At 40.7% G+C, this 12,937-nt stretch overlaps 1 protein-coding gene across 2 annotated transcripts in view; it reads left to right on the plus strand.

The window, feature by feature from the left end:
* The window catches only part of MRPL22 (mitochondrial ribosomal protein L22), a 34,471-nt gene extending 27,945 nt beyond the window's left edge, over window positions 1–6,526 (plus strand). For both annotated transcript variants that reach the window (XM_058721176.1, XM_058721184.1), the window contains 2 exons: window positions 173–242; window positions 6,232–6,526. In XM_058721176.1, coding sequence (XP_058577159.1) covers window positions 173–242; window positions 6,232–6,443 — 282 coding nt within the window. In that variant the 3' untranslated portion in view covers window positions 6,444–6,526. The remainder of the gene's footprint in view (window positions 1–172; window positions 243–6,231) is intronic.
* The last annotated feature ends 6,411 nt before the right edge of the window (window positions 6,527–12,937 follow it).

The raw sequence follows: 12,937 nt of genomic DNA on the forward strand, positions 1-12,937 counted from the left end.
ATCCCTTTTCCTTAGTACTGTTATCATTTAATGTTCTCTTTTTAAAATAGACTATAAAACAGAGGCATGTGATTAGCAGTCATATTATAGAGATAACAACAAGAAATGAGAAACTTAATTCCGTTTTAGTTCAGGGTCAGCCATATGAATGCCTGTCTTTTCTTTGTTTAAGATTCTCTTAGAAGCACAAGATATGGCAGTGAGAGACCACAATGTGGAATTCAGATCCAATTTATATATAGGTAAGATCTTTAATATTCTTAGCATTGGAAAATGTTTTCCAATAGTGATGCCAAGTTCATTATCTAATAACAATCTTTGATATCTAACTACTTAGGACCGCGTTTACCAGTGAAAATTGCTGGTAATAGCTTATTCTTCTGCCTTCAGCATGCTAAAGTTAGTCTGTTATAAATGGTTATAAATGGTAATAACCTTACTGCTTTATTGTTACCTGTTGTGCAGTATGACTGAGATCATGAAACCATTGCCAATAATTTATTAAATACTGGGTATCAGGATGGTACATGGAGTGGTCCTTGAATCATAATAAAACTAAGAAAGAACAAGACTGAGATTTTAATTTTTTTTTAACATTTATTTATTTTTGAGAGACTGAGAGACAGAGCATGAGTGGGGGAGGGGCAGAGAGAGGGAGACGTAGAATCTGAAACAGGCTCCAGACTCTGAGCTGTCAGTACAGAGCCCGACGCAGGGCTCGAACTCATGAACTGTGAGATCATGACCTGAGCTGAAGTCAGATGCTTAACCGACTGAACCACCCAGGTGCCCCAGAACTGAATTTTAAAAATGAATTCTTTGTCAACCTGGAGGAGGTAAATAAAGAATCACAGGTGGCCTTACAAATATATTTATTTATAATTTGCCAAACCAGGTGCCTAATCCATAAAGGTGTCCAGTAATTTAACCTTCTAGTTACCAGGATGGAAAATCTGTTGAATTGTAAAAGCCAAGGGGCTTTGGAAGGCTCAGATGATCCAGCTGTCTTTGTTTCCCTTTGTTTTTACATTCTGAAGCATTGTCTCAGGTTTTGTATGCTTGTTGCATATCAAATTAAATTAAGTGAAAATGCTTTGGGAAGCATGATGCACTGTCCAATGTAAGGGATTTTTTTGTTTGTTTGTTTCATACCTTCACACAGTTCTCTTTGGAGAAAGAGACCAATGCTACTACAAAGCTCCCTCGCCCCCTCCCAACACTACGCAGTGGAGCGGTGGTTGGGGCTAATGTTTTCCTCTCTCTTTGGCAGTACTTACTCCTAACCTCAGCAGTTTTGTAATCAAACAGAGATGTTGATGTCGAAGCAAAATTTTCTCAATCTGCCAAACCTACATATAGGAAGGACTAAAGGTATTTTAAATTCAAGATATGGGGAACTGCTACTCTCTAAATAGAGAGAAAAAGGCTGAATCATTATGGGAGAAATTCGTTGTCCATTAGGATTTTTCAACAATTAGAATAAAAACAGATCATGTAAATTCTACTTAGCCACATGACCACTGCCCTACTGGAGATATTTATGCTGGTTACGTTAAAATCCTACCTCAGCTCACCTGGAATTGATGCTGGCGACCACACCTACTCCTGAAATGCAAATGAGTTATGATTTCAAATTGAAATATCTTATTTTAAAGCTGAATCTTGTATAACTGATTATATTCTGATACATGCACAGATGCAGAGGGAAATCAAAAGGGCAGCTCAGAAAATGCAGGGCCGTAGTAGTTAATCATAAGCGTTTTCTTCTGGGAGCAGCATGAATAAATAATGCTGGGAGGGTCCAGAATCATTGGAAGAGATGAAATGGATGAAGAGCGAGACCATTTGCTTAAAGCCTCTTGGTGACCTTTCCTGCTCTGTGACTGAATATCAAATCTAATTTAATTAATTTATTCAGTTTCATAGGAATATGGCCTTCTTAGCTGGCAGACAAAACGTAATGGAATTCAGATACAAATGAAATAGAATTTGTCTTTAAATCCTTTTCAGTAATTTTCGTAAAGTGAGAAAGGGTGAGGAGCTTAATCCTGTCTTCCCAAATGAAGGAGCAAAGTTCAATGTTGCCATTAAGCAAAAATAAACTTAACCAATCCTACGTGAATGGGCCTTTAATTCGTTGGTCTCCTTCTGCACATTTCCGCTGAAAAAACTCTATCCAACCTGTACCCTTTTTTCACCCACTTTTGTGTAAAAATCTCTTCTTGAATGGGACTGATAAGTTTAGATTTGTCTTATGATTATAAAAACCCATTTGCTAAGTATTTTGCTGCCTACCTCCTTTCTGAAGGAAAAAGGAATGAGTACCTTCGAGAAGATGAAGAATCTTACCGTGACATGTCAGACATTTTATCCCTGTATTTGCCAAACTTCCCTGATAAGAATCATCTGAGGTTCTTATTAAAAAAATGTAGATTGCCAGGCCCCACCACAGACCCACTGGATCTGAAACCTCAGAGGGGGAGGAGGCCTGGGGAGCTATTTGTTTAATAAACATCTTAGTGATTCTTACCTATAAAATATGGGACACTGATTTTTCTCGTTGTATTCTTGAAAAAGGCCTAAACATTTCATTCCATGGATAGATGTCTTTTCGAGTTATGAAAGACTAGTCGCTTGTTGGCTATGATTTTGGCTTAGCGGTGGCCCCTCAGTCCCTTGACATGAGCAAGTCTAGCATTATAAGGGAAGTGCTTTTTGGTAGTGTATGTTCTCATTATGTGGTAATTCCTTCAAATGCCTGTCATCATTCTAAAGCTAATACCTGGTGTTGCATGACCACAGATTTTGAAAATTCATTTCCTTTCAAACTTATAATGATGACTAATGGCACTGTGAACAGGCCTTAACAAGTGGACATGGACTAATAAAATGTCAGTGCTTAGTGATTCATGGCATCTAACGTGATTTTTTAGGGAAAGTGATTGACTGACTTTGTAAATCAGTCTTCTGGGCAAAGAGCGATGAAGGGGGGAGAAGAGTGGTTTCCAATTTTAGAATGTCAGGATTCACATTTACCTAAATACTAGTAATAGGAAATACTGACAGTATTTTAAATTCTTGATACCTGTTGGGCATTATCCTTAGGCTGTTCCCATTTTTGAGATGTTTTAATGTTTTTTTTTCTTTGATTCAGAAAGTATTTGAGTACCTTCCACGTGCATACTACCCACACAGTTAGAGGTGGTAGTATATCATATTAAAGCAATTTAAAACACTTAGCACATGTAATTTTGTTGTTTGTAGTCCTTTGGAAGGACACATGAATTGTTCTTCTGAGCAAGAATAAACCGTTTACACTGTTAGTACTGTATGTACTTGGAAAATTTTGAAACTTATTTTAGAATTTGAGCAAATTTGCCAGATACCTGTATTGAAAAAGTGATAGTAATTAGCAGAAGTTGTATTTCAAAATCATTTCCATTCCTTGTTAAACGTGAACTTTTGGGGCAATTCAAAAGACGTGTATGAGGCAGTGACTTTTACAGATTAAACATGAACACTTATACAAGACAGCATATGGTTTGGGACCAAAAAGAGTAAAGTAGGTAAATAGTAGGAGTAGAAAAGAAGAGGTCAGTATTGATTAGAAGAATCATGGTAATCTTCTGGAAAAATTTCGCTTTTGAAGCTAGCTATTTGGTATTTGAAAGAGCATCCAGGAAGAAAGAAGATTTTCAGGGTGGAGTAACCACATGAGCTAAGGCACCTAGGGTGGAATGAGCAGCAGTTGTGTGGTCCAGTGAGAATAGTTGAAGGAAGCAGCAGGTTGATCTTGAGTAGCTAAAACTGAAAGGGCAGACTGGGCCTAGATCCAGAGGGCCGACCATGGCAGGCTCTGGGATTTGGTTAACACTGTATTGAAAAGGAACCACAGGAAGTTTGGGGGTAGGAGATTTATGTTATTAAGGCAGTGTTTTAAGACTATTAACTATAAGCAGTGGTTTTGAAATTGTGCCTTGGGGCCTCCACGGGTGGGGCATAAGGCAGACAGAAGGACTCCTTGATGTCTGGGTCACTGCTGAAACCCTGCAGTCCAGGATAGAGCCTGGCACCTAGTAGCAACTCAGAAATAGTTGGTGAGTGAATGAATGGCACGGTTTTGGATCTCTCTCTACCTGTGTTTCAATTGGAACAGAGCCACAGGATAGTGAGCTTCTATATATTGTTTCATTTTAATTGAAATGGTTCCATACAAACACAGTTGAAACCCCTAACATACAGAATTATTATGAGAGACTGGAGGAGTGGAGACCAGAAACCAATTTGGAATCTATACTTCTAAGTCCTGATTTCATTCAGACCTCAGAGTGGCTGTATTGCATATGTACACATTGTAGTGTACTAAAGAATCCTGGTGTTTCAGAAGAATTAATGTTTTTGTTCTGAACTAAAAAATGATGGCATTATGTGCCACAAGATAGGTAGATGGTATTTCATGGCTTTAGGATGAAATCGTGACTGACATTTAGCAGATACTGATGTTTGCTCTTAATGTGTTTGGTGGAGATGGAAAATGGTAGTTAACATAGACCCTGATAAGGCTGATCATTGTGTTTGGATGGGTTACGTAGTACTGCACAGTTAGCTGGTTAAAATACTGTATTCACTAGAGTAGTGTTCCTTTTCCTCAGAGCGTTTGGAAATTGGTGCTCAAGTTGAGCCGCGTCACAAATGTGGATAGAAGCAGCCATCATGTTTGCAAAATGCCTTTTAGAAGATTTCTAAACTTTTTCTAGTGTCATCATGCTTATTTGAAGGTTTCCTCCTGACAGGTGGATCCAGAGGAACTAGTCTTACTTCATTATAAAGTGATTTGTGTAATTTGTCTTTCTCTTTGGAAATCCTTAAACACATTTCTTTAGTGCCCAGGGATGAAGTTGATAGAAGGATAGCACCTCTTTCCTTATCGCACTGAGACCTGAAGAGGTTTTCTTAATCACTTTCATCCTTAGCTTTCTCTCTGGCAAAGCTAGGATGTTTCTGCTGAAACCCATTTCTTGAGAGGACTCTAGTGAGAGGGTTGTCAGGTGCATACTTGAACATAGTCCTTGTATTTATAAAGTTATGTCTCAGCAAGAATATAAGAATGGTGAGTATTGAAGTGGATTGATTTGATACGTATTCTATAGGTTTTGGCTTTGTAAAAGCCTTATTAAATTGACTCACGAAGTAATGGACTAAATAAATTCAGAAAATAGTAGAAGGTGGCTACCACTCTGATTTACTGTGTGTGAAAACAGGTAACAGATTTCTTCTTAACTAGTGTTTGAAAAATTTTCTTAAATTTTACAAGGTCAGACTTTAACGTGCAGAGTTGGGGACGGGAGATGGGGAAGCAGCCGTGATGTGGGAGTTCCTAAAACTGGCCCCAAATCAGAATTACTGGGGGAAAGGGATTGGTCTTATTTGTTCAGAATGTAATTTCCAAGGCCCACCCCAAATATACTAAATTAGAATCTCCAGAGATGGGGGTCTCAGCATCTGCATTTAAAATATGTTCCGTAGGCTAGTCTGATGTAGTCAGAGGACCAGCATTTGGGAACATTTGGTTCCAGTGACTTCCCATCACAATTAGAATAAAATAAAAACTCCTTAGCTCGGCCTTCAGGGCTGTTTGTAATTTTGCCTTCATGTCTGATCTCTTTCCCTTGTTTGTACGACTCTTTCCCTTGTTTAGGATGCTTCAGCAGGCTGGTCTTTTTTCTGTTTCTAAAACAAGCCGGGCACCATTGTTCTTTACACTTGCTTTTCCCTCAGCCTGGAATACCATGTCCCTAGATATTTGCATGGATGACTCATTCTGGTCTTGGATCAAATGTCCCTTCCTCAAAGATGCCTCATGACACACCCTCCAGTCTGAGGTCGCTCCCGGCACCCCATTATTCTCTGTCACATCACTGTTTTATTCTTCGTACTTGTCACTGACTGCAATGATCATGTTTATTTTCTGTCTTTCTCCTCTGGATTGTACACTTCATGGAGATAGGACCTTTGCTAGTCTTGTTCACTCTTCTTTCTCCAACACCTAGAATAGAGCCTGTTCCTTAATAAGTACTCAAGAGATGCTTGTGTTGAGACAAATTTGCTCTCACCAGCTAGGGAACTCAGTCTAAGAATCCAGTCGAAGAAAGGACAGATTGCTCACCTGATGGAGCTATAGTCTTGGGGATGCAGTCATTTCCTGTAACTCTCTTTGTTTTCCCTGTCTAGCTGAGTCAACCTCAGGGCGAGGCCAGTACCTGAAACGCATCCGATACCATGGCAGAGGTCGCTTTGGGATCATGGAGAAGGTTTATTGCCATTATTTTGTGAAGTTGGTGGAAGGCCCTCCACCTCCACGTGAGGCACCGAAGACGGCAGTCACCCATGCCAAGGAGTATATTCAGGAGCTTCGTAACCGGACCATTATTCACACTCTGTGATGGGGGGTTCAGATTCCACAGTGTATATATTTTGACATTTATTTCCTAAAACGAGACAAATTAAAGACAAATGCTTTTTATGACTTGTCATTGAATTATTGCAATATGAAGTATAATTGCTCATTTTATATGAATATTCATAAGGCTTTTGCCCACCTCTTTTGTCCTCTGGGTATATTTGCAACCTGCGAGGGGAAATCAGCTTTCAACATAGTAACAGACTATAATTCAGAAGGCTTTTTTGAGTACCTTTGGGAGGGAATGTTAACTTTTCATCTGCAGGAGGGCAGTTTCAATAAGGGACTTGAGTAGAAGGTTACAGAAGAAGAAAGCTTGTGGTTGTTTCCCTTGCTTTTCTCTTGGGACTAGGGAAGGAAGTGGTGGAGGTGAGCATAGCTGTATGCACTTTAGGACGTTGTGTAGTTCTGTTTTTTCTTTCACTGTTGGTGTGGGCCAACGGGTGAGGAATTTTATTTTCCTTGACTGCTTTAGCAGTAACTAGAGATTACAGAAGTTTATTAAATACATTAATCTAGAACTCCAAAACCCTCTAACCGGGAAAGTTTTCTCCTAGTTAAATAAAGACTGTTTTCATGTCTCCTTCCAACAATGCTTTCTGTTACTTGGCTATCTTGTTCTGGATTGATTCATTTTTCAGAGTGAATTCTATTACGGAGAGAGGAATTGAACCGATCTGAGCACTGCATTCCAAAACAAGGCAGTAGGTGGCACTCATTGACCTCTTATTCACAGAAAGGTGTTAGTATTAAAGTAGAGCAAGTGTTCAGCTCTACTTGGCTCTCACTGATGTGTGTTTTCACTGACAAGAAAAGCACTCCCACAGCCCTAGACCAGTGTTACTCAAACTTTGGTATGTAGAGGGAGAACCTGGGGTGCTTGCTTGTTAATGCACACTTCTGGGTCTTGCCCCCATGACTCTGATTCACCAGGTCTTGGGAGGAACAAGTTTCAGAAATCTATCTATCTATTTATTTAAATTATTTTTGAGAGGGGGATAGGGACAGAGGGAAGGAGAGAATCTTAAGCAGGCTTCACGCTCGGCGTGGAGTCTGATGTGGGGCTTGATCCCCCAACCCTGGGATCATGACCTGAGCTGAAATCAAGAATTGCATGCTCAACCGACTGAGCCATCCAGGTGCCCCCAGAAATCTTTATTTAAAAAAAAAACAAAACAGGGACTTCTAGATGATTCTGTTGTAGGGAACCACACTTGAGGATACTCCTCTAGTATGAAGAATGTGGTTTTAGTGCCACGTTTTAAGATGGCATTAATAATAGCTACTATTTACTGGAATCTCATTATTTGCCAAGCTCTGTGATACTATTTTATATAACTCTTCACAATATCCTGCAAACCGTAGATACTGTTTTGTCATTTTATAAAGGAAGAAACCGAAGTACACAGAACTCAAATAATTCTTTCGGTCACATGGTATGTAAAAATAGCGGAGCTACGATTTAAACAAGGTTCCTAAAGTACCTGGTTCTGTGTACCTAATGAATAGACAGATGGGTTTTGCGCCTCTCCAGTTAACCTAACGCATGGGTGAAAAGGCCAAGGGCTCAGGGCAATAAGCCATGAAGGCTAAGGACAGATTAACCCTAAGTTACTAAGTTAGTGTGGCATGGCTTCATGGAGATAACACTGGAGTGGTAAAAGGCTGCCTCCATTCCAGTCCTGGCACACGCATTAACCAAAAGAAGGCCCTGGGCGGGTCCCTTCTCTCCTTGGCTTCTATTTTGTTTATCTACAGAACAAGAGGTTCGGTGTTTCTTGTAGACCACCTTCAGATTCACTTGAATTACTGGTTTAAAAGATGCCTGGTGCTACTGTCACACTAAGTGAATCAGAATGTGGCATGGGCACTTGAACTTTTCACAAACGCCACAGTGATGTGCATACTGGAGAATCACTGGACTAGAGGGTCTCTCTGTTCTCTTTCAGTGCAGCTGTTCCATGATTCTTAGCCTGGGAATTCTGAATTCCTCAGGTGTGACCAAAACAAGCCAGGTGGTGAATGGACTCCATAACTATTTTAAAAGAGGTAAGGGCAAAACAGACCTTGGATTCTAATGAAGAAAATTGGCTGTGAGCTAAGGTGAAGCCTTCATTTGGAAATTCTTCTGATGTGTTAAAAAGTATAATTGTAGCTAACATGTAGCACTATGCCCCTAGCACTGTTTTAAGCACTTTATATACATCATCTCAACGAAACTTTCCCATTGCAACAAAAGCAGTGTACATCTGGTTAGTTTCTATGGTTGAGAGTGCATTTTCTAACATAAATGAACATTTTGGTTCCTACTTACAGTTTAAGTTTGCATGTTCGGAAACAATGTCTGTTAAGTATTACTTTTGTTGTTATTACTATTTTTTAAGTAGGCTCCATGCCCAACGTGGGGTTTGAACTCCCGACCCAGAGATCAAGAGTCACATGCTTTACCAACTAAGCCAGCCAGGTGCCCCTGTTAATTTTTGTTTAATGGTGATCTCTGAACGCTTGTAATTTCCTTCTTTGTCAGATAATCATGATAGACTTAAACTTTTTTTTGCTAGAGTGTAGCATATTCAGAAAGCACACTAAGCGTAAATATATAGCTCAGTAAGTGAACTAGTGAACATGCTCAAGTAACCAGGTGGATAGAACCTGACAGCAACTCCGAAGTCCCCTTCACGCCCAAGCCCAGTTACTAACCCCCTTCTCTTCCCCCGAGGTAACCATTATCCTGACTTTTAACATAGGATAGATTTTTTTAAAGTTTACTTATTTATTTTGAGAGAGAGAGCACACACATGCAAGAACAAGTGGGGGAGGGGCAGAGAGAGGGAGAGAGAATCCCAAGCAGGCTCCACGCTGTCTGTACAGAGCCTGACACAGGGCTCCAACCCAAGAACTGTGAGATCATGACCTGAACCTGAGACAAGGTCAAGAGTTGGCTGCTCAACTGACTGAGCCACCTAGGCTCAGACTTTTTTTTTTTTTTTTTTAATTTTAATTTATTTTTGAGAGAGAGAGAGAGACAGAGTGTGAGCAGGGGAGGGGCAGAGAGAGGGAAACACAGAATCTGAAGCAGGTTCCAGGCTCTGAGCTGTCAGCACAGAACCCGACACGGGGCTCGAACTCATGGACTGTGAGATCATGACCTGAGCTGAAGTCGGACGTTTAACCAACTGAGCCACCCAGGTGCCCTGCCCAGACTCAGATTTTTAAAAAGTGATTAGCTTTTCATTTTTTTCAACTCAATTTATTGGGCAACCCTTACAGGCCTGGTGCTGAGGGTTCAAACAGTGGAAGAGGAAACAGCCCTGCCCCGTGGAGCTCACGCTGTGATAGGAAAGACAGACTGTAAATCAGTGATTTCAAGAGTTTACTGTGCTGCATATTAGGGAAGTGGAGGGATGAGGCTATGCAGGCAGACATCAGGTGTCCTGAAATATAGTTACTGCTTTTTGGAAAAGTAAAGAGTTGTGTTAGAATGCCAACTTGAGTTCTGTTTTTAACACTATGAACATGAAGACCACTTCATGCTTCCGCAAGTTAAGATGGTTGTGGGATGCAAAGGGAAAATATACTGTCATTGGAGCAGACTCAAATTTACCAAACCTTATAAGGCTCCAGCTAAGCCCCAGGGGAAAGACAGGTGAAGTGTACTGCAAACATTGCAAAATAAAATGAGTGCGTTTTCTGTAAGTGATGAAAAATAGTAGAGTCTTTTCCTTTCCTTTCCTTTCCTTTCCTTTCCTTTCCTTTCCTTTCCTTTCCTTTCCTTTCCTTTCCTTTCCTTTCCTTTCATTGATTGATTGTTTCTTTTGAGAGAGAGTGTGAGCATGAGTGGGGGAGGGGCAGAGAGGGAGGAAGAGAGAATCCCAAGCAGGCTGCACCCTGTCAGCATGGAGCCCAATGGGGGCTCGAACTCCCAAACTGTGAGATCATGACCTGAGCCGAAACCAAGAGCTGGACACTCAACTGACTCAGCTACCCAGGCACCACCCCTTCTTTTCATTTTAATACAGAGGTTGTAATAATGATTTCAGTTGATTAAGATGGGCCCACTCACATATGTAGGTTTAAAACAGGAAATGTTTTGGGAGTAAGTAAGCTTCCAGACAGATTCTAAAGCAGGAGAAAGTTGCATAGGTGACATTAACACCAGTTTGGGCCCTTTTCCTTAAGCCTGTGTCTCTGATGTAACTGTCTAGGGTCAGATTTCTATATGAGAGTTTTCTTTATTTTTAAGTCAAACCAGCCAAAACGTCAGATATATCTGTTATGGAATCACAAATACATTGGTTGGAAGAAAAAAAATATTGGTAGGTAAATCACACTTTTTCACTCAAGTAAAATTTTTTTTATGTTTGTTCAGTAGGGACTTGAATGAATCATTATATTCACTTATGGCCCAAGGAGACTCATAAAAATTCCATTCTGTAAAATAAGGGATGGCAATATTAATATCAAACAAAGTGGAATTTAAGGAAAAGGCATTAAATAAAACTAAAAGGGTTGTTGAATACACATATGGAGGAACATGTTCTGCAGTCAATTTGAGAAAATTTCTAGACCTCCTGAAGGTCATCTATAAATTCCAAGTATCTGTAGTGGACCCCAGGGTAAGAAATTCTGATTTCAGTGATTTAAGTTCATGTATCTATCTGGCCACAGTTCTTTGTTCTTTCCCTATATCCATGCCCTTTGCAATGTGACTTTGCAGTTCCTCTTATAAAGAAGAGGAGTTGGGGTTCTTGGGGTTCTGTCAGTGTGGAGCCTGCTTGGGATTCTCTCTCCCCCCCCTTTCTCTACCCCTCCCCTGCTCACGTGCACCTGTGTGTGTGCTCTCCCTCTCTCTCTCTCTCTCTCTCTCAAAATAAATAAATAAAAACTTAAAAAAGAAAGAAAAAGTGGAATCTATTCTGACCTCTTGAATTTGGGCTGGCTTTGTGACTTCTTTAGCCAGTAGAATGTGCCAGAAGTGACAGTTCGCAGTTTTCAGCTTAGGCCTTGTGTGCTTCCCCTTTCTTTCTTACACCTCTGCTTCTGCCACGTAAACAAGTCCAGGCTAATGTGCTGGAGGGTGAGAGACCACGTGGAAGAACTGTGGGCCCCCGGCTTACAGCCAGCCAACCATTAGACATCCCATCTTACATCGGCACTGCTGTCTACCCAACCAAAAACTGATTATGGAAGCATGAATGGACTCTGTTGAGACTATAAAAAACCACCAGAAATGACCTATAGACTCATGAAAAGCAGTAAGTTCTTATTGTGTAAGCCGCTGAGATTTGAGGTGGTTTGTTATATAATAACAGCTGTGATAAACACCTGTCTGTTCCAAATGTCTGTAAGAATTTGTAAAATTGATTCCAGGCTTACCACAAAGAAGACCTCGGTAGATTCCCCCAAATAGGAATTATATAGATCACTTTTGGGCTGCCTGGGTGGTTTAGTTGGTTAAGCATCTGACTTTTGATTTCAGCTCAGGTCATGATCCCAGGTTCGTGGGATTGAGCCCCATGTCCAACTCTAGACTGGGAGGGGAGCCTGCTTAAGATTGATTCTCCCTCTCTCCCTCTCTCCCTCTCTCCCTCTCTCCGTCTCTCCGTCTCTCCCTCTCCCTCTCCCTCTCCTCTGCTCATGCATGCTCTCTCTCTCTTAAAAACATATATATATATATATATATATATATATATATATATATATATATAATTTTAAAAAATCCTACTGCCCTAAAACTAGAAATTTGTTCTTTTTAAAAAGAAAGTTTAAACATAATCTACTTGATAATAGAACACTCCTAACTCTCGGTTCTTGGGGGGAAAAAAAAATCCTGAAATAGACAGATCCTGTGAGCCCAGTCAAGAATTACCAATGAAGGGGCGCCTGGGTGGCGCAGTCGGTTAAGCGTCTGACTTCAGCCAGGTCACGATCTTGCGGTCCGTGAGTTCGAGCCCCGCGTCAGGCTCTGGCCTGATGGCTCGGAGCCTGGAGCCTGTTTCCGATTCTGTGTCTCCCTCTCTCTCTGCCCCTCCCCCGTTCATGCTCTGTCTCTCTCTGTCCCAAAAATAAATAAAAAAAAAAAAAAAAAAAAAAAAAAAAAAAAAAAAAAAGAATTACCAATGAAAAAAATAGGTATGAGAAAAAGGCATAAAGCATGCAAAGAAAATTAGGAATTCTGTGTAGAAATGTGCTAGATCGGGGCGCCTGGGTGGCGCAGTCGGTTAAGCGTCCAACTTCAGCCAGGTCACGATCTCACGGTCCGTGAGTTCGAGCCCCGCGTCAGGCTCTGGGCTGATGGCTCAGAGCCTGGAGCCTGTTTCAGATTCTGTGTCTCCCTCTCTCTCTGTCCCTCCCCCGTTCATGCTCTGTCTCTCTCTGTCCCAAAAATAAATAAACGTTGAAAAAAAAAATTAAAAAAAAAAAAAAAAGAAATGTGCTAGATCATTTCATTGCCCACTTGCCTGACCTGGAACTACA

This window comes from Neofelis nebulosa, chromosome 1 (genome assembly GCF_028018385.1).
Source record: "Neofelis nebulosa isolate mNeoNeb1 chromosome 1, mNeoNeb1.pri, whole genome shotgun sequence".
Lineage (NCBI taxonomy): Eukaryota > Metazoa > Chordata > Mammalia > Carnivora > Felidae > Neofelis > Neofelis nebulosa.